The following is a 23604-nucleotide window of genomic DNA, read 5'->3' on the forward strand; positions in this document are numbered from 1 at the left end:
GTGGAGTAGTTTACAGGGAAGATGAGGAGTAGTTTACAGGGAAGAAGTGGAGTAGTTTACAGGGAAGATGAGGAGTAGTTTACAGGGAAGATGAGGAGTAGTTTACAGGGAAGAGGAGGAGTAGTTTACGAGGGGAAGAAGTGGAGTAGTTATACAGGGAAGATGAGAGTAGTTTACAGGGAAGATGAGGGAGTAGTTTACATGGGAAGAAGTGGAGTAGTTTACAGGGAAGAAGTGGAGTAGTTTACAGGGAAGATGAGGAGTAGTTTACAGGGAAGATGAGGAGTAGTTTACAGGGAAGATGAGGAGTAGTTTACAGGGAAGAGGAGGAGTAGTTTACAGGGAAGAAGTGGAGTAGTTTACAGGGAAGATGAGGAGTAGTTTACAGGGAAGATGAGGAGTAGTTTACAGGGAAGAAGTGGAGTAGTTTACAGGGAAGATGAGGAGTAGTTTACAGGGAAGATGAGGAGTAGTTTACAGGGAAGATGAGGAGTAGTTTACAGGGAAGAAGAGTAGTTTACAGGGAAGAGGAGGAGTAGTTTACAGGGAAGAAGAGGAGTAGTTTACAGGGAAGAAGTGGAGTAGTTTACAGGGAAGAAGAGTAGTTTACAGGGAAGATGAGTAGTAGTTTACAGGGAAGAAGAGTAGTTTACAGGGAAGAGGAGGAGTAGTTTACAGGGAAGAAGAGGAGTAGTTTACAGGGAAGATGAGGAGTAGTTTACAGGGAAGAGGAGCTCTGGCTGTAGTGCCGTAGCATCAGTCTGTCATATTTCCCCGGGGGGCAGGGCTCACCCAGGGCAGACTCTGAGGCCGGGAAAAGGGCCGGGGACAGGGAGGGTGGCGAGGCGCCAGGCGACCCCAGGGAGGAGTCTCTAAATGGGTACGGAGGGGCCAGAGCAGCCAGCTCCTCCAGCAGCTCTGTGGTTCTCACCGCCGCCGTACCACACACCCCGCCCCCAGGACCATAGACCACACCGACCGCCCCGCCCACCCGGGGTTTGCCATGGTTAGAGGAGGCGATGGCTGCCACTTCAGCGTAGGTGGTGACTGTGGTGTTCGGCTGTCTGGTGCGGGGCAGTACGTAGGGAGGGGGGCATGGGGCGGGGGTGAGGGCTGGTCCCGGGGCAGGGGGATCAGGGCCCTCCGGTGGCGACCCAGGGAGCATCATGTTGTTGAGCTGGCTGATGTTGGCGGTGAAACGGTTCACCACACAGCTGATCTGATCCATGATGGTGGAGCTCTGGGGCTGGCCGCCCACCATGCCGACACCAATACCCCGGTCACCTATACCCATGTCTAAATCACCCACGCCATTATTACCAATACTACCACCCCCACCCCCCATCCTGCCCGCTCCGCCACACGCCCTTGTCTGAGGCCTCTCTGTCATGTAGGATGGCAGAGCCCTGACCTCCTCTCCGTCCTGGGACCCCTGAGGCCCCGGTGGGGGGCAGGCGTGGTAGCCCCCCACCCTTTGGCTGACGGTGGGCAGGGTTAGTGGGGAGGGTGACGGGGGTGAGGGGGGACACCGGTGGTATGCTCCAGCAGGGGGCGAGGGGGGGCAGGGGTAGGTTCCAGGGGGGTAATGCTGCGCCCCCTGAGGTTCATCATAGACCCCCCTGGCCCCAAGTTGGGGCGTGGCGGGGGCGAGGTCGGGGGCGCCGGCCCCCTTAGAGAAGGGCTTAATGATGGCTGTCTGGTTGACCTCCTCCTTCTTCTTGATGTGGATGGAGATCCTCTTCCACAGGTTGGGTCTGTAGCCGCTACGCTCATTCTGAGACCACGACACTGACTTACCGTTGGAGCTGGGGGGGGATGACATAACACAACAGGGTTTAATAACTATCTGACCTCTAACCTCTAACCCCTAACCTCACTGACTTACCGTTGGAGCTGGGGGGTGACATAACACAACAGGGTTTAATAACTATCTGACCTCTAACCTCTAACCTCTAACCTCTGACCTCTAACCCCTAACCTCACTGACTTACCGTTGGAGCTGGGGGGGGATGACATAACACAACAGGGTTTAATAACTATCTGACCTCTAACCTCTAACCTCACTGACTTACCGTTGGAGCTGGGAGGGGGGTGACATAACACAACAGGGTTTAATAACTATCTGACCTCTAACCTCTAACCTCTAACCTCTAACCTCTAACCTCTAACCTCTAACCTCACTGACTTACCGTTGGAGCTGGGAGGGGGGTGACATAACACAACAGGGTTTAATAACTATCTGACCTCTGACCTCTGACCTCCAACCCCTGACCTCTGACCTCCAACCCCTAACCCCTGACCTCTGACCCCTACAGTACCTGAGGTTTTCTTCAGACCCCTTCCTTCTGAAGAGTCCAGCCATGGTCTTGGATTTGGCAGCATTAGCGGCTGTCTTGGCGTCTCCTACATGCATGCGGACCTGGGTAGAGGTGGTGAAGGCACTCCGTACGTTCTTCTCCGGCTTCGCCAGCATGATGTACACCTGGGGGACGCGGAGATAACAGAGATAGCAGAGATAACAGAGATAACAGAGATAACAGTAATCACATCAATCATCATCAGTAACATTTTTGTGCATTTCCAAGTGTGTGTGCATGCTGTCTAAGTGTCTTTGCGTGTGTGAGTGTGTGTGCATGCTGTCTAAGTGTCTTTGCGTGTGTGAGTGTGTCTGCATGCTGTCTAAGAGTCTTTGCGTGCGTGTGTGTGTCTGCATGCTGTCTAAGTGTCTTTGCGTGTGTGAGTGTGTGTGTGTGTGTGTGTGTGTGTGTGCATGCTGTCTAAGTGTGTGTGTGTGTGTGTGTGTGTGTGTGTGTGTGTGTGCATGCTGTCTAAGAGTCTTTGCGTGCGTGTGTGTGTGTGCATGCTGTCTAAGTGTGTGTGTGTGTGTGTGTGTGTGTGCATGCTGTCTAAGAGTCTTTGCGTGTGTGTGTGTGTGTGTGTGTGTGTGTGTGTGTGTGTGTGTGCATGCTGTCTAAGTGTGTGTGTGTGTGTGTGTGTGTGTGTGTGCATAATGTCTAAGAGTCTTTGCGTGTGTGTGTGTGTGTGTGTGTGTGTGTGCATGCTGCTGTCTAAGAGTCTTTGTGTGTGGGTGTGTGTGTGTGTGTGTGTGTGTGTGTGTGCATGCTGTCTAAGTGTGTGTGTGTGTGTGTGTGTGTGTGTGTGTGTGTGTGTGTGTGTGTGTGTGTGTGTGCATAATGTCTAAGAGTCTTTGCGTGTGTGTGGGTGTGCGTGTGTGTGTGCAAGCTGTCTAAGTGTCTTTGCGTGTGTGTGTGTGTGTGTGCATGCTGTCTAAGTGTCTTTGCGTGTGTGTGTGTGTGTGTGCATGCTGTCTAAGAGTCTTTGCGTGTGTGTGTGTGTGTGTGCATGCTGTCTAAGTGTCTTTGCGTGTGTGTGTGTGTGTGTGTGCATGCTGTCGAAGAGTCTTTGCGTGTGTGTGTGTGTGTGTGTGTGTGTGTGTGTGTGTGTGTGTGTGTGTGTATCTAAGTCCCTGTGAGTGACTCCTACCTTGGGGGCGAACATGCAGCAGAGGGCCACGGTAGCAGAGAGACTAACACTGAAACACATGGTGATGATCTTATAGTTGGATCCAAAGTAGATGGGGACGAAGGCCAGCCAGATGATGCAGGTTGTGTACATGGTGAAGGCGATGTACTTAGCCTCGTTGAAGTTAGCAGGAACATTACGGGTCTGAGAGAGACAGAGGGGAACTAATTACCATGAAGGGGTAGAAGAGGTCTGTAAAACAACACATTACACTGGACCTATCATACTACTATGGCTGACCCTGTAAAACAACACATTACACTGCACCTATCATTCTACTATGGCTGACCCTGTAGAACAACACATTACACTGGACCTATCATACTACTATGGCTGACCCTGTAAAACAACACATTACACTGCACCTATCATACTACTATGAATGACCCTGTAAAACAACACATTACACTGCACCTATCATTCTACTATGGCTGACCCTGTAGAACAACACATTACACTGGACCTATCATACTACTATGGCTGACCCTGTAGAACAACACATTACACTGCACCTATCATACTACTATGGCTGACCCTGTAAAACACCACATTACACTGGACCTATCATACTACTATGGCTGACCCTGTAAAACAACACATTACACTGGACCTATCATACTACTATGGCTGACCCTGTAAAACAACACATTACACTGGACCTATCATACTACTATGGCTGACCCTGTAAAACAACACATTACACTGGACCTATCATACTACTATGGCTGACCCTGTAAAACAACACATTACACTGGACCTATCATACTACTATGACTGACCCTGTAAAACAACACATTACACTGGACCTATCATACTACTATGGCAGACCCTGTAAAACAACACATTACACTGCACCTATCATACTACTATGGCTGACCCTGTAAAACAACACATTACACTGCACCTATCATACTACTATGGCTGACCCTGTAAAACAACACATTACACTGGACCTATCATACTACTATGGCTGACCCTGTAGAACAACACATTACACTGGACCTATCATACTACTATGGCTGACCCTGTAAAACAACACATTACACTGGACCTATCATACTACTATGGCTGACCCTGTAGAACAACACATTACACTGGACCTATCATACTACTATGACTGACCCTGTAAAACAACACATTACACTGCACCTATCATACTACTATGGCTGACCCTGTATAACAACACATTACACTGCACCTATCATACTACTATGGCTGACCCTGTAAAACAACACATTACACTGGACCTATCATACTACTATGGCTGACCCTGTAAAACAACACATTACACTGGACCTATCATACTACTATGGCTGACCCTGTAAAACAACACATTACACTGGACCTATCATACTACTATGGCTGACCCTGTAAAACAACACATTACACTGGACCTATCATACTACTATGGCTGACCCTGTAAAACAACACATTACACTGCACCTATCATACTACTATGGCTGACCCTGTAAAACAACACATTACACTGCACCTATCATACTACTATGGCTGACCCTGTAAAACAACACATTACACTGGACCTATCATACTACTATGGCTGACCCTGTAAAACAACACATTACACTGCACCTATCAAACTACTATGGCCGACCCTGTAAAACAACACATTACACTGCACCTATCATACTACTATGGCCGACCCTGTAAAACAACACATTACACTGGACCTATCATACTACTATGGCCGACCCTGTAAAACAACACATTACACTGGACCTATCATACTACTATGGCTGACCCTGTAAAACAACATATTACACTGGACCTATCATACTACTATGGCTGACCCTGTAAAACAACACATTACACTGGACCTATCATACTACTATGGCTGACCCTGTAAAACAACACATTACACTGGACCTATCATACTACTATGGCTGACCCTGTAAAACAACACATTACACTGGACCTATCATACTACTATGGCTGACCCTGTAGAACAACACATTACACTGGACCTATCATACTACTATGGCTAACCCTGTAGAACAACACATTACACTGGACCTATCATACTACTATGGCTGACCCTGTAGAACAACACATTACACTGGACCTATCATACTACTATGGCTGACCCTGTAAAACAACACATTACACTGGACCTATCATACTACTATGGCTGACCCTGTAAAACAACACATTACACTGCACCTATCATACTACTATGGCTGACCCTGTAAAACAACACATTACACTGCACCTATCATACTACTATGGCTGACCCTGTAAAACAACACATTACACTGCACCTATCATACTACTATGGCTGACCCTGTAAAACAACACATTACACTGGACCTATCATACTACTATGGCTGACCCTGTAGAACAACACATTACACTGCACCTATCATACTACTATGGCTGACCCTGTAAAACAACACATTACACTGCACCTATCATACTACTATGGCTGACCCTGTAAAACAACACATTACACTGGACCTATCACACTACTATGGCTGACCCTGTAAAACAACACATTACACTGGACCTATCATACTACTATGGCTGACCCTGTAAAACAACACATTACACTGGACCTATCATACTACTATGGCTGACCCTGTAAAACAACACATTACACTGCACCTATCATACTACTATGGCTGACCCTGTAAAACAACACATTACACTGGACCTATCATACTACTATGGCTGACCCTGTAAAACAACACATTACACTGGACCTATCATACTACTATGGCTGACCCTGTAAAACAACACATTACACTGGACCTATCATACTACTATGGCTGACCCTGTAAAACAACACATTACACTGGACCTATCATACTACTATGGCTGACCCTGTAAAACAACACATTACACTGGACCTATCATACTACTATGGCTGACCCTGTAAAACAACACATTACACTGGACCTATCATACTACTATGGCTGACCCTGTAGAACAACACATTACACTGGACCTATCATACTACTATGGCTGACCCTGTAAAACAACACATTACACTGGACCTATCATACTACTATGGCTGACCCTGTAAAACAACACATTACACTGCACCTATCATACTACTATGGCTGACCCTGTAGAACAACACATTACACTGGACCTATCATACTACTATGGCTGACCCTGTAAAACAACACATTACACTGCACCTATCATACTACTATGGCTGACCCTGTAAAACAACACATTACACTGGACCTATCATACTACTATGGCTGACCCTGTAAAACAACACATTACACTGGACCTATCATACTACTATGGCTGACCCTGTAAAACAACACATTACACTGCACCTATCAAACTACTATGGCTGACCCTGTAAAACAAAACATTACACTGGACCTATCATACTACTATGGCTGACCCTGTAAAACAACACATTACACTGGACCTATCATACTACTATGGCTGACCCTGTAAACCAACACATTACACTGGACCTATCATACTACTATGGCTGACCCTGTAAAACAACACATTACACTGGACCTATCATACTACTATGGCTGACCCTGTAAAACAACACATTACACTGGACCTATCATACTACTATGGCTGACCCTGTAGAACAACACATTACACTGGATCTATCATACTACTATGGCTGACCCTGTAAAACAACACATTACACTGCACCTATCATACTACTATGGCTGACCCTGTAAAACACCACATTACACTGCACCTATCATACTACTATGGCTGACCCTGTAAAACAACACATTACACTGGACCTATCATACTACTATGACTGACCCTGTAAAACACCACATTACACTGGACCTATCATACTACTATGGCTGACCCTGTAGAACAACACATTACACTGGACCTATCATACTACTATGGCTGACCCTGTAAAACAACACATTACACTGGACCTATCATACTACTATGGCTGACCCTGTAAAACAACACATTACACTGGACCTATCATACTACTATGGCTGACCCTGTAAAACAACACATTACACTGGACCTATCATACTACTATGGCTGACCCTGTAGAACAACACATTACACTGGACCTATCATACTACTATGGCTGACCCTGTAAAACAACACATTACACTGCACCTATCATACTACTATGGCTGACCCTGTAGAACAACACATTACACTGGACCTATCCATACTACTATGGCTGACCCTGTAAAACAACACATTACACTGCACCTATCATACTACTATGGCTGACCCTGTAAAACAACACATTACACTGGACCTATCATACTACTATGGCTGACCCTGTAAAACAACACATTACACTGGACCTATCATACTACTATGGCTGACCCTGTAAAACAACACATTACACTGCACCTATCAAACTACTATGGCTGACCCTGTAAAACAACACATTACACTGGACCTATCATACTACTATGGCTGACCCTGTAAAACAACACATTACACTGGACCTATACTATACTACTATGGCTGACCCCTGTAAAACAACACATTACACTGCACCTATCAAACTACTATGGCTGACCCTGTAAAACAACACATTACACTGGACCTATCATACTACTATGGCTGACCCTGTAAAACAACACATTACACTGGACCTATCATACTACTATGGCTGACCCTGTAGAACAACACATTACACTGGATCTATCATACTACTATGGCTGACCCTGTAAAACAACACATTACACTGCACCTATCATACTACTATGGCTGACCCTGTAGAACAACACATTACACTGCACCTATCATACTACTATGGCTGACCCTGTAAAACAACACATTACACTGGACCTATCATACTACTATGGCTGACCCTGTAGAACAACACATTACACTGCACCTATCATACTACTATGGCTGACCCTGTAAAACATTTTAAATTTACGTCATTTCTTAACCAGAGCGACTTACAGTTAGTGAGTGCATACATTTTTTCATACTGGCCCCCCGTGGGAATCGAACCCACAACCCTGGCGTTGCAAGCACCATGCTCTACCAACTGATCTACAGGAGGACGGAAGGTGAAGAAGAGGTGTGTGTTTGTGTGTGTGTGTGTGTGTGTGTGTGTGTGTGTGTGTGTGTGTGTGTGTGTGTGTGTGTGTGTGTGTGTGTGTGTGTGTGTGTGTGTGTGTGTGTGTGTGTGTGTGTGTGTGTGTGTGTGTGTGTGTGTGTGTGTGTGTTTCACCTTAAAGGCGTAGAAGGTACAGCTGAGGATGAGCAGGCCATTATAACCCAGAGGAGTTACTACTCCCAGTGTAGTCAGGTTACAGATCAGATGAACCTCACTGATACTGGGGTAGTCATAGATCACCTGGAGGATCAATCACACACACACACACACACACACACACACACACACACACACAAATAGTAATTTTGCTCACTGTTCACTGCAAATATCTCTCTCCCTCCCTCACCTCTCCCTCCCTCCCTGCACCTCCTCTCTCTCCTTCCCTCACCTCTCCCTCCCTCCCCGCACCTCCTCTCTCTCCCTCCCTCACCTCTCCCTCCCTCCCCGCACCTCCTCTCTCTCCCTCCCTCACCTCTCCCTCCCTCCCCGCACCTCCTCTCTCTCCCTCCCTCACCTCTCCCTCCCTCCCCGCACCTCCTCTCTCTCTCTCCCTCACCTCTCCCTCCCTCCCCGCACCCTCCTCTCTCTCCCCTCACCTCTCCCTCCCTCCCCGCACCTCCTCTCTCTCTCTCCCTCCCTCACCTCTCCCTCCCCGCACCTCCTCTCTCTCCCTCCCTCACCTCTCCCTCCCTCCCCGCACCCTCCTCTCTCTCCCTCACCTCTCCCTCCCTCCCCGCACCTCCTCTCTCTCCTACTTCCCATCCTCTTCTGCCAATGACCTTGACGTGAATTAAGGCAGCCCCTCGCACCTCTCTGATTCAGGTTGGGTTAAATGCGGAAGAGACATTTCAGTTGAATGTATTCGGTTGTACAACTGACTAGGGTTAGGGTTAGTATAACAGATAGAGGATACTGACTAGGTATCCCCTTTCCTTACCCCTCTCCCTCCGTTCCTCCTCTCCCTCCCTCCTCCATCTCCCTCCTCCATCTCCATCTCCCTCCTCTCTTTCCCTCTCCCACCCTCTCTCTCCCACTCTCCCTCCTCTCCCTCCCTCCTCCATCTCCCACCCTCCATCTCCCTCTCCCACCCTCTCCCTCTCTCCCTCCTCTCCCTCCCTCCGACCTCCCCTCCTTCCCTGCCTCCTCTCCCGTCATACCTGTGGTGGTTCCATAACGAACAGAGCTACTATGATTCCCAGCTGCAGTAGGATGAGTAGAGAGGCGATGACCAGCTGAGCGCAGGCAGACATGAACCTGGGCTTCTTAGTACAGATCTTCTTCTTACTGCCAGCCAGGATACGAGCTATACGGTTAGTCTGGAACAACAACAACACAGTCAGGATACCAGCTATACGGTTAGTCTGGAACAACAACAACAACACAGTCAGGATACCAGCTATACGGTTAGTCTGGAACAACAAAAACACAGTCAGGATACCAGCTATACGGTTAGTCTGGAACAACAACAACACAGTCAGGATACCAGCTATACGGTTAGTCTGGAACAACAACAACACAGTCAGGATACCAGCTATACGGTTAGTCTGGAACAACAACAACACAGTCAGGATACCAGCTATACGGTTAGTCTGGATCAACAACAACACAGTCAGGATACCAGCTATACGGTTAGTCTGGAACAACAACAACACAGTCAGGATACCAGCTATTCGGTTAGTCTAAAACAACAACAACACAGTCAGGATACCAGCTATACGGTTAGTCTGGAACAACAACAACACAGTCAGGATACCAGCTATATGGTTAGTCTAGAACAACAACAACACAGTCAGGATACCAGCTATACGGTTAGTCTAGAACAACAACAACACAGTCAGGATACCAGCTATTCGGTTAGTCTAAAACAACAACAACACAGTCAGGATACCAGCTATAAAGTTAGTCTAAAACAACAACAACACAGTCAGGATACCAGCTATACGGTTAGTCTAGAACAACAACAACACAGTCAGGATACCAGCTATACGGTTAGTCTAGAACAACAACAACACAGTCAGGATACCAGCTATACGGTTAGTCTGGAACAACAACAACATAGTCAGGATACCAGCTATACGGTTAGTCTGGAACAACAACAACACAGTCAGGATACCAGCTATACGGTTAGTCTAGAACAACAACAACACAGTCAGGATACCAGCTATACAGTTAGTCTAGAACAACAACAACACAGTCAGGATACCAGCTATACAGTTAGTCTAGAACAACAACAACACAGTCAGGATACCATCTATACGGTTAGTCTAGAACAACAACAACACAGTCAGGATACCAGCTATACGGTTAGTCTGGAACAACAACAACACAGTCAGGATACCAGCTATACGGTTAGTCTAGAACATAAACAACACAGTCAGGATACCAGCTATACGGTTAGTCTGGAAAAACAACAACACAGTCAGGATACCAACTATACGGTTAGTCTGGAACAACAACAACACAGTCAGGATACCAGCTATACGGTTAGTCTGGAACAACAACAACACAGTCAGGATACCAACAATACGGTTAGTCTGGAACAACAACAACACAGTCAGGATACCAACTATACGGTTAGTCTAGAACAACAACAACACAGTCAGGATACCAGCTATACGGTTAGTCTGGAACAACAACAACACAGTCAGGATACCAGCTATACGGTTAGTCTGGAACAACAACAACACAGTCAGGATACCAGCTATACGGTTAGTCTAGAACTACAACAACACAGTCAGGATACCAGCTATACAGTTAGTCTAGAACAACAACAACACAGTCAGGATACCAGCTATACGGTTAGTCTGGAACAACAACAACACAGTCAGGATACCAGCTATACAGTTAGTCTAGAACAACAACAACACAGTCAGGATACCAGCTATACGGTTAGTCTGGATCAACAACAACACAGTCAGGATACCAGCTATACGGTTAGTCTGGAACAACAACAACACAGTCAGGATACCAGCTATACAGTTAGTCTAAAACAACAACAACACAGTCAGGATACCAGCTATACGGTTAGTCTAGAACAACAACAACACAGTCAGGATACCAGCTATTCGGTTAGTCTAAAACAACAACAACACAGTCAGGATACCAGCTATAAAGTTAGTCTAAAACAACAACAACACAGTCAGGATACCAGCTATACGGTTAGTCTAGAACAACAACAACACAGTCAGGATACCAGCTATATGGTTAGTCTAGAACAACAACAACACAGTCAGGATACCAGCTATACGGTTAGTCTGGAACAACAACAACATAGTCAGGATACCAGCTATACGGTTAGTCTGGAACAACAACAACACAGTCAGGATACCAGCTATACGGTTAGTCTAGAACAACAACAACACAGTCAGGATACCAGCTATACGGTTAGTCTGGAACAACAACAACACAGTCAGGATACCAGCTATACAGTTAGTCTAGAACAACAACAACACAGTCAGGATACCAGCTATACGGTTAGTCTGGAACAACAACAATACAGTCAGGATACCAGCTATACAGTTAGTCTAGAACAACAACAACACAGTCAGGATACCATCTATACGGTTAGTCTAGAACAACAACAACACAGTCAGGATACCAGCTATACGGTTAGTCTGGAACAACAACAACACAGTCAGGATACCAGCTATACGGTTAGTCTGGAAAAACAACAACACAGTCAGGATACCAACTATACGGTTAGTCTGGATCAACAACAACACAGTCAGGATACCAGCTATATGGTTAGTCTGGAACAACAACAACACAGTCAGGATACCAGCTATACGGTTAGTCTGGAACAACAACAACACAGTCAGGATACCAGCTATATGGTTAGTCTAGAACAACAACAACACAGTCAGGATACCAGCTATACGGTTAGTCTAGAACAACAACAACACAGTCAGGATACCAGCTATTCGGTTAGTCTAAAACAACAACAACACAGTCAGGATACCAGCTATAAAGTTAGTCTAAAACAACAACAACACAGTCAGGATACCAGCTATACGGTTAGTCTAGAACAACAACAACACAGTCAGGATACCAGCTATACGGTTAGTCTGGAACAACAACAACATAGTCAGGATACCAGCTATACGGTTAGTCTGGAACAACAACAACACAGTCAGGATACCAGCTATACGGTTAGTCTAGAACAACAACAACACAGTCAGGATACCAGCTATACGGTTAGTCTGGAACAACAACAACACAGTCAGGATACCAGCTATACAGTTAGTCTAGAACAACAACAACACAGTCAGGATACCAGCTATACGGTTAGTCTGGAACAACAACAATACAGTCAGGATACCAGCTATACAGTTAGTCTAGAACAACAACAACACAGTCAGGATACCATCTATACGGTTAGTCTAGAACAACAACAACACAGTCAGGATACCAGCTATACGGTTAGTCTGGAACAACAACAACAGTCAGGATACCAGCTATACGGTTAGTCTAGAACATAAACAACACAGTCAGGATACCAGCTATACGGTTAGTCTGGAAAAACAACAACACAGTCAGGATACCAACTATACGGTTAGTCTGGAACAACAACAACACAGTCAGGATACCAGCTATACGGTTAGTCTGGAACAACAACAACACAGTCAGGATACCAACAATACGGTTAGTCTGGAACAACAACAACACAGTCAGGATACCAACTATACGGTTAGTCTGGAACAACAACAACACAGTCAGGATACCAGCTATACAGTTAGTCTAGAACAACAACAACACAGTCAGGATACCAGCTATACGGTTAGTCTGGATCAACAACAACACAGTCAGGATACCAGCTATACGGTTAGTCTGGAACAACAACAACAGAGTCAGGATACCAGCTATACAGTTAGTCTAAAACAACAACAACACAGTCAGGATACCAGCTATACGGTTAGTCTAGAACAACAACAACACAGTCAGGATACCAGCTATTCGGTTAGTCTAAAACAACAACAACACAGTCAGGATACCAGCTATAAAGTTAGTCTAAAACAACAACAACACAGTCAGGATACCAGCTATACGGTTAGTCTAGAACAACAACAACACAGTCAGGATACCAGCTATATGGTTAGTCTAGAACAACAACAACACAGTCAGGATACCAGCTATACGGTTAGTCTGGAACAACAACAACATAGTCAGGATACCAGCTATACGGTTAGTCTGGAACAACAACAACACAGTCAGGATACCAGCTATACGGTTAGTCTAGAACAACAACAACACAGTCAGGATACCAGCTATACGGTTAGTCTGGAACAACAACAACACAGTCAGGATACCAGCTATACAGTTAGTCTAGAACAACAACAACACAGTCAGGATACCAGCTATACGGTTAGTCTGGAACAACAACAATACAGTCAGGATACCAGCTATACGGTTAGTCTAAAACAACAACAACACAGTCAGGATACCAGCTATAAAGTTAGTCTAAAACAACAACAACACAGTCAGGATACCAGCTATACGGTTAGTCTAGAACAACAACAACACAGTCAGGATACCAGCTATACGGTTAGTCTAGAACAACAACAACACAGTCAGGATACTAGCTATACGGTTAGTCTGGAACAACAACAACATAGTCAGGATACCAGCTATACGGTTAGTCTGGAACAACAACAACACAGTCAGGATACCAGCTATACGGTTAGTCTAGAACAACAACAACACAGTCAGGATACCAGCTATACGGTTAGTCTGGAACAACAACAACACAGTCAGGATACCAGCTATACAGTTAGTCTAGAACAACAACAACACAGTCAGGATACCAGCTATACGGTTAGTCTGGAACAACAACAATACAGTCAGGATACCAGCTATACAGTTAGTCTAGAACAACAACAACACAGTCAGGATACCATCTATACGGTTAGTCTAGAACAACAACAACAGAGTCAGGATGCCAGCTATACGGTTAGTCTGGAACAACAACAACACAGTCAGGATACCAGCTATACGGTTAGTCTAGAACATAAACAACACAGTCAGGATACCAGCTATACGGTTAGTCTGGAAAAACAACAACACAGTCAGGATACCAACTATACGGTTAGTCTGGAACAACAACAACACAGTCAGGATACCAGCTATACGGTTAGTCTGGAACAACAACAACACAGTCAGGATACCAACTATACGGTTAGTCTGGAACAACAACAACACAGTCAGGATACCAACTATACGGTTAGTCTAGAACAACAACAACACAGTCAGGATACCAGCTATACAGTTAGTCTAGAACAACAACAACACAGTCAGGATACCAGCTATACGGTTAGTCTGGAACAACAACAACACAGTCAGGATACCAGCTATACGGTTAGTCTGGAACAACAACAACACAGTCAGGATACCAGCTATACAGTTAGTCTAAAACAACAACAACACAGTCAGGATACCAGCTATACGGTTAGTCTAGAACAACAACAACACAGTCAGGATACCAGCTATTCGGTTAGTCTAAAACAACAACAACACAGTCAGGATACCAGCTATAAAGTTAGTCTAAAACAACAACAACACAGTCAGGATACCAGCTATACGGTTAGTCTAGAACAACAACAACACAGTCAGGATACCAGCTATATGGTTAGTCTAGAACAACAACAACACAGTCAGGATACCAGCTATACGGTTAGTCTGGAACAACAACAACATAGTCAGGATACCAGCTATACGGTTAGTCTGGAACAACAACAACACAGTCAGGATACCAGCTATACGGTTAGTCTAGAACAACAACAACACAGTCAGGATACCAGCTATACGGTTAGTCTGGAACAACAACAACACAGTCAGGATACCAGCTATACAGTTAGTCTAGAACAACAACAACACAGTCAGGATACCAGCTATACGGTTAGTCTGGAACAACAACAATACAGTCAGGATACCAGCTATACAGTTAGTCTAGAACAACAACAACACAGTCAGGATACCATCTATACGGTTAGTCTAGAACAACAACAACACAGTCAGGATACCAGCTATACGGTTAGTCTGGAACAACAACAACACAGTCAGGATACCAGCTATACGGTTAGTCTGGAAAAACAACAACACAGTCAGGATACCAACTATACGGTTAGTCTGGATCAACAACAACACAGTCAGGATACCAGCTATATGGTTAGTCTGGAACAACAACAACACAGTCAGGATACCAGCTATACGGTTAGTCTGGAACAACAACAACACAGTCAGGATACCAGCTATATGGTTAGTCTAGAACAACAACAACACAGTCAGGATACCAGCTATACGGTTAGTCTAGAACAACAACAACACAGTCAGGATACCAGCTATTCGGTTAGTCTAAAACAACAACAACACAGTCAGGATACCAGCTATAAAGTTAGTCTAAAACAACAACAACACAGTCAGGATACCAGCTATACGGTTAGTCTAGAACAACAACAACACAGTCAGGATACCAGCTATACGGTTAGTCTAGAACAACAACAACACAGTCAGGATACCAGCTATACGGTTAGTCTGGAACAACAACAACATAGTCAGGATACCAGCTATACGGTTAGTCTGGAACAACAACAACACAGTCAGGATACCAGCTATACGGTTAGTCTAGAACAACAACAACACAGTCAGGATACCAGCTATACGGTTAGTCTGGAACAACAACAACACAGTCAGGATACCAGCTATACAGTTAGTCTAGAACAACAACAACACAGTCAGGATACCAGCTATACGGTTAGTCTGGAACAACAACAATACAGTCAGGATACCAGCTATACAGTTAGTCTAGAACAACAACAACACAGTCAGGATACCATCTATACGGTTAGTCTAGAACAACAACAACACAGTCAGGATACCAGCTATACGGTTAGTCTGGAACAACAACAACAGTCAGGATACCAGCTATACGGTTAGTCTAGAACATAAACAACACAGTCAGGATACCAGCTATACGGTTAGTCTGGAAAAACAACAACACAGTCAGGATACCAACTATACGGTTAGTCTGGAACAACAACAACACAGTCAGGATACCAGCTATACGGTTAGTCTGGAACAACAACAACACAGTCAGGATACCAACAATACGGTTAGTCTGGAACAACAACAACACAGTCAGGATACCAACTATACGGTTAGTCTGGAACAACAACAACACAGTCAGGATACCAGCTATACAGTTAGTCTAGAACAACAACAACACAGTCAGGATACCAGCTATACGGTTAGTCTGGATCAACAACAACACAGTCAGGATACCAGCTATACGGTTAGTCTGGAACAACAACAACACAGTCAGGATACCAGCTATACAGTTAGTCTAAAACAACAACAACACAGTCAGGATACCAGCTATACGGTTAGTCTAGAACAACAACAACACAGTCAGGATACCAGCTATTCGGTTAGTCTAAAACAACAACAACACAGTCAGGATACCAGCTATAAAGTTAGTCACAAAACAACAACAACACAGTCAGGATACCAGCTATACGGTTAGTCTAGAACAACAACAACACAGTCAGGATACCAGCTATATGGTTAGTCTAGAACAACAACAACACAGTCAGGATACCAGCTATACGGTTAGTCTGGAACAACAACAACATAGTCAGGATACCAGCTATACGGTTAGTCTGGAACAACAACAACACAGTCAGGATACCAGCTATACGGTTAGTCTAGAACAACAACAACACAGTCAGGATACCAGCTATACGGTTAGTCTGGAACAACAACAACACAGTCAGGATACCAGCTATACAGTTAGTCTAGAACAACAACAACACAGTCAGGATACCAGCTATACGGTTAGTCTGGAACAACAACAATACAGTCAGGATACCAGCTATACGGTTAGTCTAAAACAACAACAACACAGTCAGGATACCAGCTATAAAGTTAGTCTAAAACAACAACAACACAGTCAGGATACCAGCTATACGGTTAGTCTAGAACAACAACAACACAGTCAGGATACCAGCTATACGGTTAGTCTAGAACAACAACAACACAGTCAGGATACTAGCTATACGGTTAGTCTGGAACAACAACAACATAGTCAGGATACCAGCTATACGGTTAGTCTGGAACAACAACAACACAGTCAGGATACCAGCTATACGGTTAGTCTAGAACAACAACAACACAGTCAGGATACCAGCTATACGGTTAGTCTGGAACAACAACAACACAGTCAGGATACCAGCTATACAGTTAGTCTAGAACAACAACAACACAGTCAGGATACCAGCTATACGGTTAGTCTGGAACAACAACAATACAGTCAGGATACCAGCTATACAGTTAGTCTAGAACAACAACAACACAGTCAGGATACCATCTATACGGTTAGTCTAGAACAACAACAACAGAGTCAGGATGCCAGCTATACGGTTAGTCTGGAACAACAACAACACAGTCAGGATACCAGCTATACGGTTAGTCTAGAACATAAACAACACAGTCAGGATACCAGCTATACGGTTAGTCTGGAAAAACAACAACACAGTCAGGATACCAACTATACGGTTAGTCTGGAACAACAACAACACAGTCAGGATACCAGCTATACGGTTAGTCTGGAACAACAACAACACAGTCAGGATACCAACTATACGGTTAGTCTGGAACAACAACAACACAGTCAGGATACCAACTATACGGTTAGTCTAGAACAACAACAACACAGTCAGGATACCAGCTATACAGTTAGTCTAGAACAACAACAACACAGTCAGGATACCAGCTATACGGTTAGTCTGGAACAACAACAACACAGTCAGGATACCAGCTATACGGTTAGTCTGGAACAACAACAACACAGTCAGGATACCAGCTATACAGTTAGTCTAAAACAACAACAACACAGTCAGGATACCAGCTATACGGTTAGTCTAGAACAACAACAACACAGTCAGGATACCAGCTATTCGGTTAGTCTAAAACAACAACAACACAGTCAGGATACCAGCTATAAAGTTAGTCTAAAACAACAACAACACAGTCAGGATACCAGCTATACGGTTAGTCTAGAACAACAACAACACAGTCAGGATACCAGCTATACGGTTAGTCTAGAACAACAACAACACAGTCAGGATACCAGCTATACGGTTAGTTTGGAACAACAACAACATAGTCAGGATACCAGCTATACGGTTAGTCTGGAACAACAACAACACAGTCAGGATACCAGCTATACGGTTAGTCTAGAACAACAACAACACAGTCAGGATACCAGCTATACGGTTAGTCTGGAACAACAACAACACAGTCAGGATACCAGCTATACAGTTAGTCTAGAACAACAACAACACAGTCAGGATACCAGCTATACGGTTAGTCTGGAACAACAACAATACAGTCAGGATACCAGCTATACAGTTAGTCTGGAACAACAACAACACAGTCAGGATACCATCTATACGGTTAGTCTAGAACAACAACAACACAGTCAGGATACCAGCTATACGGTTAGTCTGGAACAACAACAACACAGTCAGGATACCAGCTATACGGTTAGTCTGGAACAACAACAACACAGTCAGGATACCAGCTATACGGTTAGTCTGGAAAAACAACAACACAGTCAGGATACCAACTATACGGTTAGTCTGGAACAACAACAACACAGTCAGGATACCAGCTATACGGTGAGTCTGGAACAACAACAACACAGTCAGGATACCAACTATACGGTTAGTCTGGAACAACAACAACACAGTCAGGATACCAACTATAGGTTAGTCTAGAACAACAACAACACAGTCAGGATACCAGCTATACGGTTAGTCTGGAACAACAACAACACAGTCAGGATACCAGCTATACGGTTAGTCTGGAACAACAACAACACAGTCAGGATACCAGCTATACGGTTAGTCTAGAACTACAACAACACAGTCAGGATACCAGCTATACAGTTAGTCTAGAACAACAACAACACAGTCAGGATACCAGCTATACGGTTAGTCTGGAACAACAACAACACAGTCAGGATACCAGCTATACAGTTAGTCTAGAACAACAACAACACAGTCAGGATACCAGCTATACGGTTAGTCTGGATCAACAACAACACAGTCAGGATACCAGCTATACGGTTAGTCTGGAACAACAACAACACAGTCAGGATACCAGCTATACAGTTAGTCTGGAACAACAACAACACAGTCAGGATACCATCTATACGGTTAGTCTAGAACAACAACAACACAGTCAGGATACCAGCTATACGGTTAGTCTGGAACAACAACAACACAGTCAGGATACCAGCTATACGGTTAGTCTGGAAAAACAACAACACAGTCAGGATACCAACTATACGGTTAGTCTGGAACAACAACAACACAGTCAGGATACCAGCTATACGGTGAGTCTGGAACAACAACAACACAGTCAGGATACCAACTATACGGTTAGTCTGGAACAACAACAACACAGTCAGGATACCAACTATAGGTTAGTCTAGAACAACAACAACACAGTCAGGATACCAGCTATACGGTTAGTCTGGAACAACAACAACACAGTCAGGATACCAGCTATACGGTTAGTCTGGAACAACAACAACACAGTCAGGATACCAGCTATACGGTTAGTCTAGAACTACAACAACACAGTCAGGATACCAGCTATACAGTTAGTCTAGAACAACAACAACACAGTCAGGATACCAGCTATACGGTTAGTCTGGAACAACAACAACACAGTCAGGATACCAGCTATACAGTTAGTCTAGAACAACAACAACACAGTCAGGATACCAGCTATACGGTTAGTCTGGATCAACAACAACACAGTCAGGATACCAGCTATACGGTTAGTCTGGAACAACAACAACACAGTCAGGATACCAGCTATACAGTTAGTCTAAAACAACAACAACACAGTCAGGATACCAGCTATACGGTTAGTCTAGAACAACAACAACACAGTCAGGATACCAGCTATTCGGTTAGTCTAAAACAACAACAACACAGTCAGGATACCAGCTATAAAGTTAGTCTAAAACAACAACAACACAGTCAGGATACCAGCTATACGGTTAGTCTGGAACAACAACAACACAGTCAGGATACCAGCTATACAGTTAGTCTAGAACAACAACAACACAGTCAGGATACCAGCTATACGGTTAGTCTGGAACAACAACAATACAGTCAGGATACCAGCTATACGGTTAGTCTAAAACAACAACAACACAGTCAGGATACCAGCTATAAAGTTAGTCTAAAACAACAACAACACAGTCAGGATACCAGCTATACGGTTAGTCTAGAACAACAACAACACAGTCAGGATACCAGCTATACGGTTAGTCTAGAACAACAACAACACAGTCAGGATACTAGCTATACGGTTAGTCTGGAACAACAACAACATAGTCAGGATACCAGCTATACGGTTAGTCTGGAACAACAACAACACAGTCAGGATACCAGCTATACGGTTAGTCTAGAACAACAACAACACAGTCAGGATACCAGCTATACGGTTAGTCTGGAACAACAACAACACAGTCAGGATACCAGCTATACAGTTAGTCTAGAACAACAACAACACAGTCAGGATACCAGCTATACGGTTAGTCTGGAACAACAACAATACAGTCAGGATACCAGCTATACAGTTAGTCTAGAACAACAACAACACAGTCAGGATACCATCTATACGGTTAGTCTAGAACAACAACAACAGAGTCAGGATGCCAGCTATACGGTTAGTCTGGAACAACAACAACACAGTCAGGATACCAGCTATACGGTTAGTCTAGAACATAAACAACACAGTCAGGATACCAGCTATACGGTTAGTCTGGAAAAACAACAACACAGTCAGGATACCAACTATACGGTTAGTCTGGAACAACAACAACACAGTCAGGATACCAGCTATACGGTTAGTCTGGAACAACAACAACACAGTCAGGATACCAACTATACGGTTAGTCTGGAACAACAACAACACAGTCAGGATACCAACTATACGGTTAGTCTAGAACAACAACAACACAGTCAGGATACCAGCTATACAGTTAGTCTAGAACAACAACAACACAGTCAGGATACCAGCTATACGGTTAGTCTGGAACAACAACAACACAGTCAGGATACCAGCTATACAGTTAGTCTAGAAAAACAACAACACAGTCAGGATACCAGCTATACGGTTAGTCTGGATCAACAACAACACAGTCAGGATACCAGCTATACGGTTAGTCTGGAACAACAACAACACAGTCAGGATACCAGCTATACAGTTAGTCTAAAACAACAACAACACAGTCAGGATACCAGCTATACGGTTAGTCTAGAACAACAACAACACAGTCAGGATACCAGCTATTCGGTTAGTCTAAAACAACAACAACACAGTCAGGATACCAGCTATAAAGTTAGTCTAAAACAACAACAACACAGTCAGGATACCAGCTATACGGTTAGTCTAGAACAACAACAACACAGTCAGGATACCAGCTATACGGTTAGTCTAGAACAACAACAACACAGTCAGGATACCAGCTATACGGTTAGTCTGGAACAACAACAACATAGTCAGGATACCAGCTATACGGTTAGTCTGGAACAACAACAACACAGTCAGGATACCAGCTATACGGTTAGTCCAGAACAACAACAACACAGTCAGGATACCAGCTATACGGTTAGTCTGGAACAACAACAACACAGTCAGGATACCAGCTATACAGTTAGTCTAGAACAACAACAACACAGTCAGGATACCAGCTATACGGTTAGTCTGGAACAACAACAATACAGTCAGGATACCAGCTATACAGTTAGTCTGGAACAACAACAACAACACAGTCAGGATACCATCTATACGGTTAGTCTAGAACAACAACAACACAGTCAGGATACCAGCTATACGGTTAGTCTGGAACAACAACAACACAGTCAGGATACCAGCTATACGGTTAGTCTGGAACAACAACAACACAGTCAGGATACCAGCTATACGGTTAGTCTGGAAAAACAACAACACAGTCAGGATACCAACTATACGGTTAGTCTGGAACAACAACAACAACACAGTCAGGATACCAGCTATACGGTGAGTCTGGAACAACAACAACACAGTCAGGATACCAACTATACGGTTAGTCTGGAACAACAACAACACAGTCAGGATACCAACTATAGGTTAGTCTAGAACAACAACAACACAGTCAGGATACCAGCTATACGGTTAGTCTGGAAAACAACAACACAGTCAGGATACCAGCTATACGGTTAGTCTGGAACAACAACAACACAGTCAGGATACCAGCTATACGGTTAGTCTAGAACTACAACAACACAGTCAGGATACCAGCTATACAGTTAGTCTAGAACAACAACAACACAGTCAGGATACCAGCTATACGGTTAGTCTGGAACAACAACAACACAGTCAGGATACCAGCTATACAGTTAGTCTAGAACAACAACAACACAGTCAGGATACCAGCTATACGGTTAGTCTGGATCAACAACAACACAGTCAGGATACCAGCTATACGGTTAGTCTGGAACAACAACAACACAGTCAGGATACCAGCTATACAGTTAGTCTGGAACAACAACAACACAGTCAGGATACCATCTATACGGTTAGTCTAGAACAACAACAACACAGTCAGGATACCAGCTATACGGTTAGTCTGGAACAACAACAACACAGTCAGGATACCAGCTATACGGTTAGTCTGGAAAAACAACAACACAGTCAGGATACCAACTATACGGTTAGTCTGGAACAACAACAACACAGTCAGGATACCAGCTATACGGTGAGTCTGGAACAACAACAACACAGTCAGGATACCAACTATACGGTTAGTCTGGAACAACAACAACACAGTCAGGATACCAACTATAGGTTAGTCTAGAACAACAACAACACAGTCAGGATACCAGCTATACGGTTAGTCTGGAACAACAACAACACAGTCAGGATACCAGCTACACGGTTAGTCTGGA

General features: G+C 44.3%; 1 protein-coding gene across 1 annotated transcript in view; it reads right to left on the reverse strand.

Annotated features, from left to right (window-relative positions):
- Positions 1-215: 215 nt before the first annotated feature.
- The window catches only part of LOC121541374 (metabotropic glutamate receptor 5), a gene marked incomplete at its 5' end in the record, with an annotated part of 126997 nt that continues 103608 nt past the window's right edge, over positions 216-23604 (reverse strand). The window contains 5 exons of the mRNA XM_041850354.2: positions 216-1805; positions 2319-2482; positions 3505-3687; positions 8717-8842; positions 9760-9918. Coding sequence (XP_041706288.2) covers positions 719-1805; positions 2319-2482; positions 3505-3687; positions 8717-8842; positions 9760-9918 — 1719 coding nt within the window. The remainder of the gene's footprint in view (positions 1806-2318; positions 2483-3504; positions 3688-8716; positions 8843-9759; positions 9919-23604) is intronic.

This window comes from Coregonus clupeaformis, unplaced genomic scaffold (assembly GCF_020615455.1).
Source record: "Coregonus clupeaformis isolate EN_2021a unplaced genomic scaffold, ASM2061545v1 scaf0143, whole genome shotgun sequence".
NCBI lineage: Eukaryota > Metazoa > Chordata > Actinopteri > Salmoniformes > Salmonidae > Coregonus > Coregonus clupeaformis.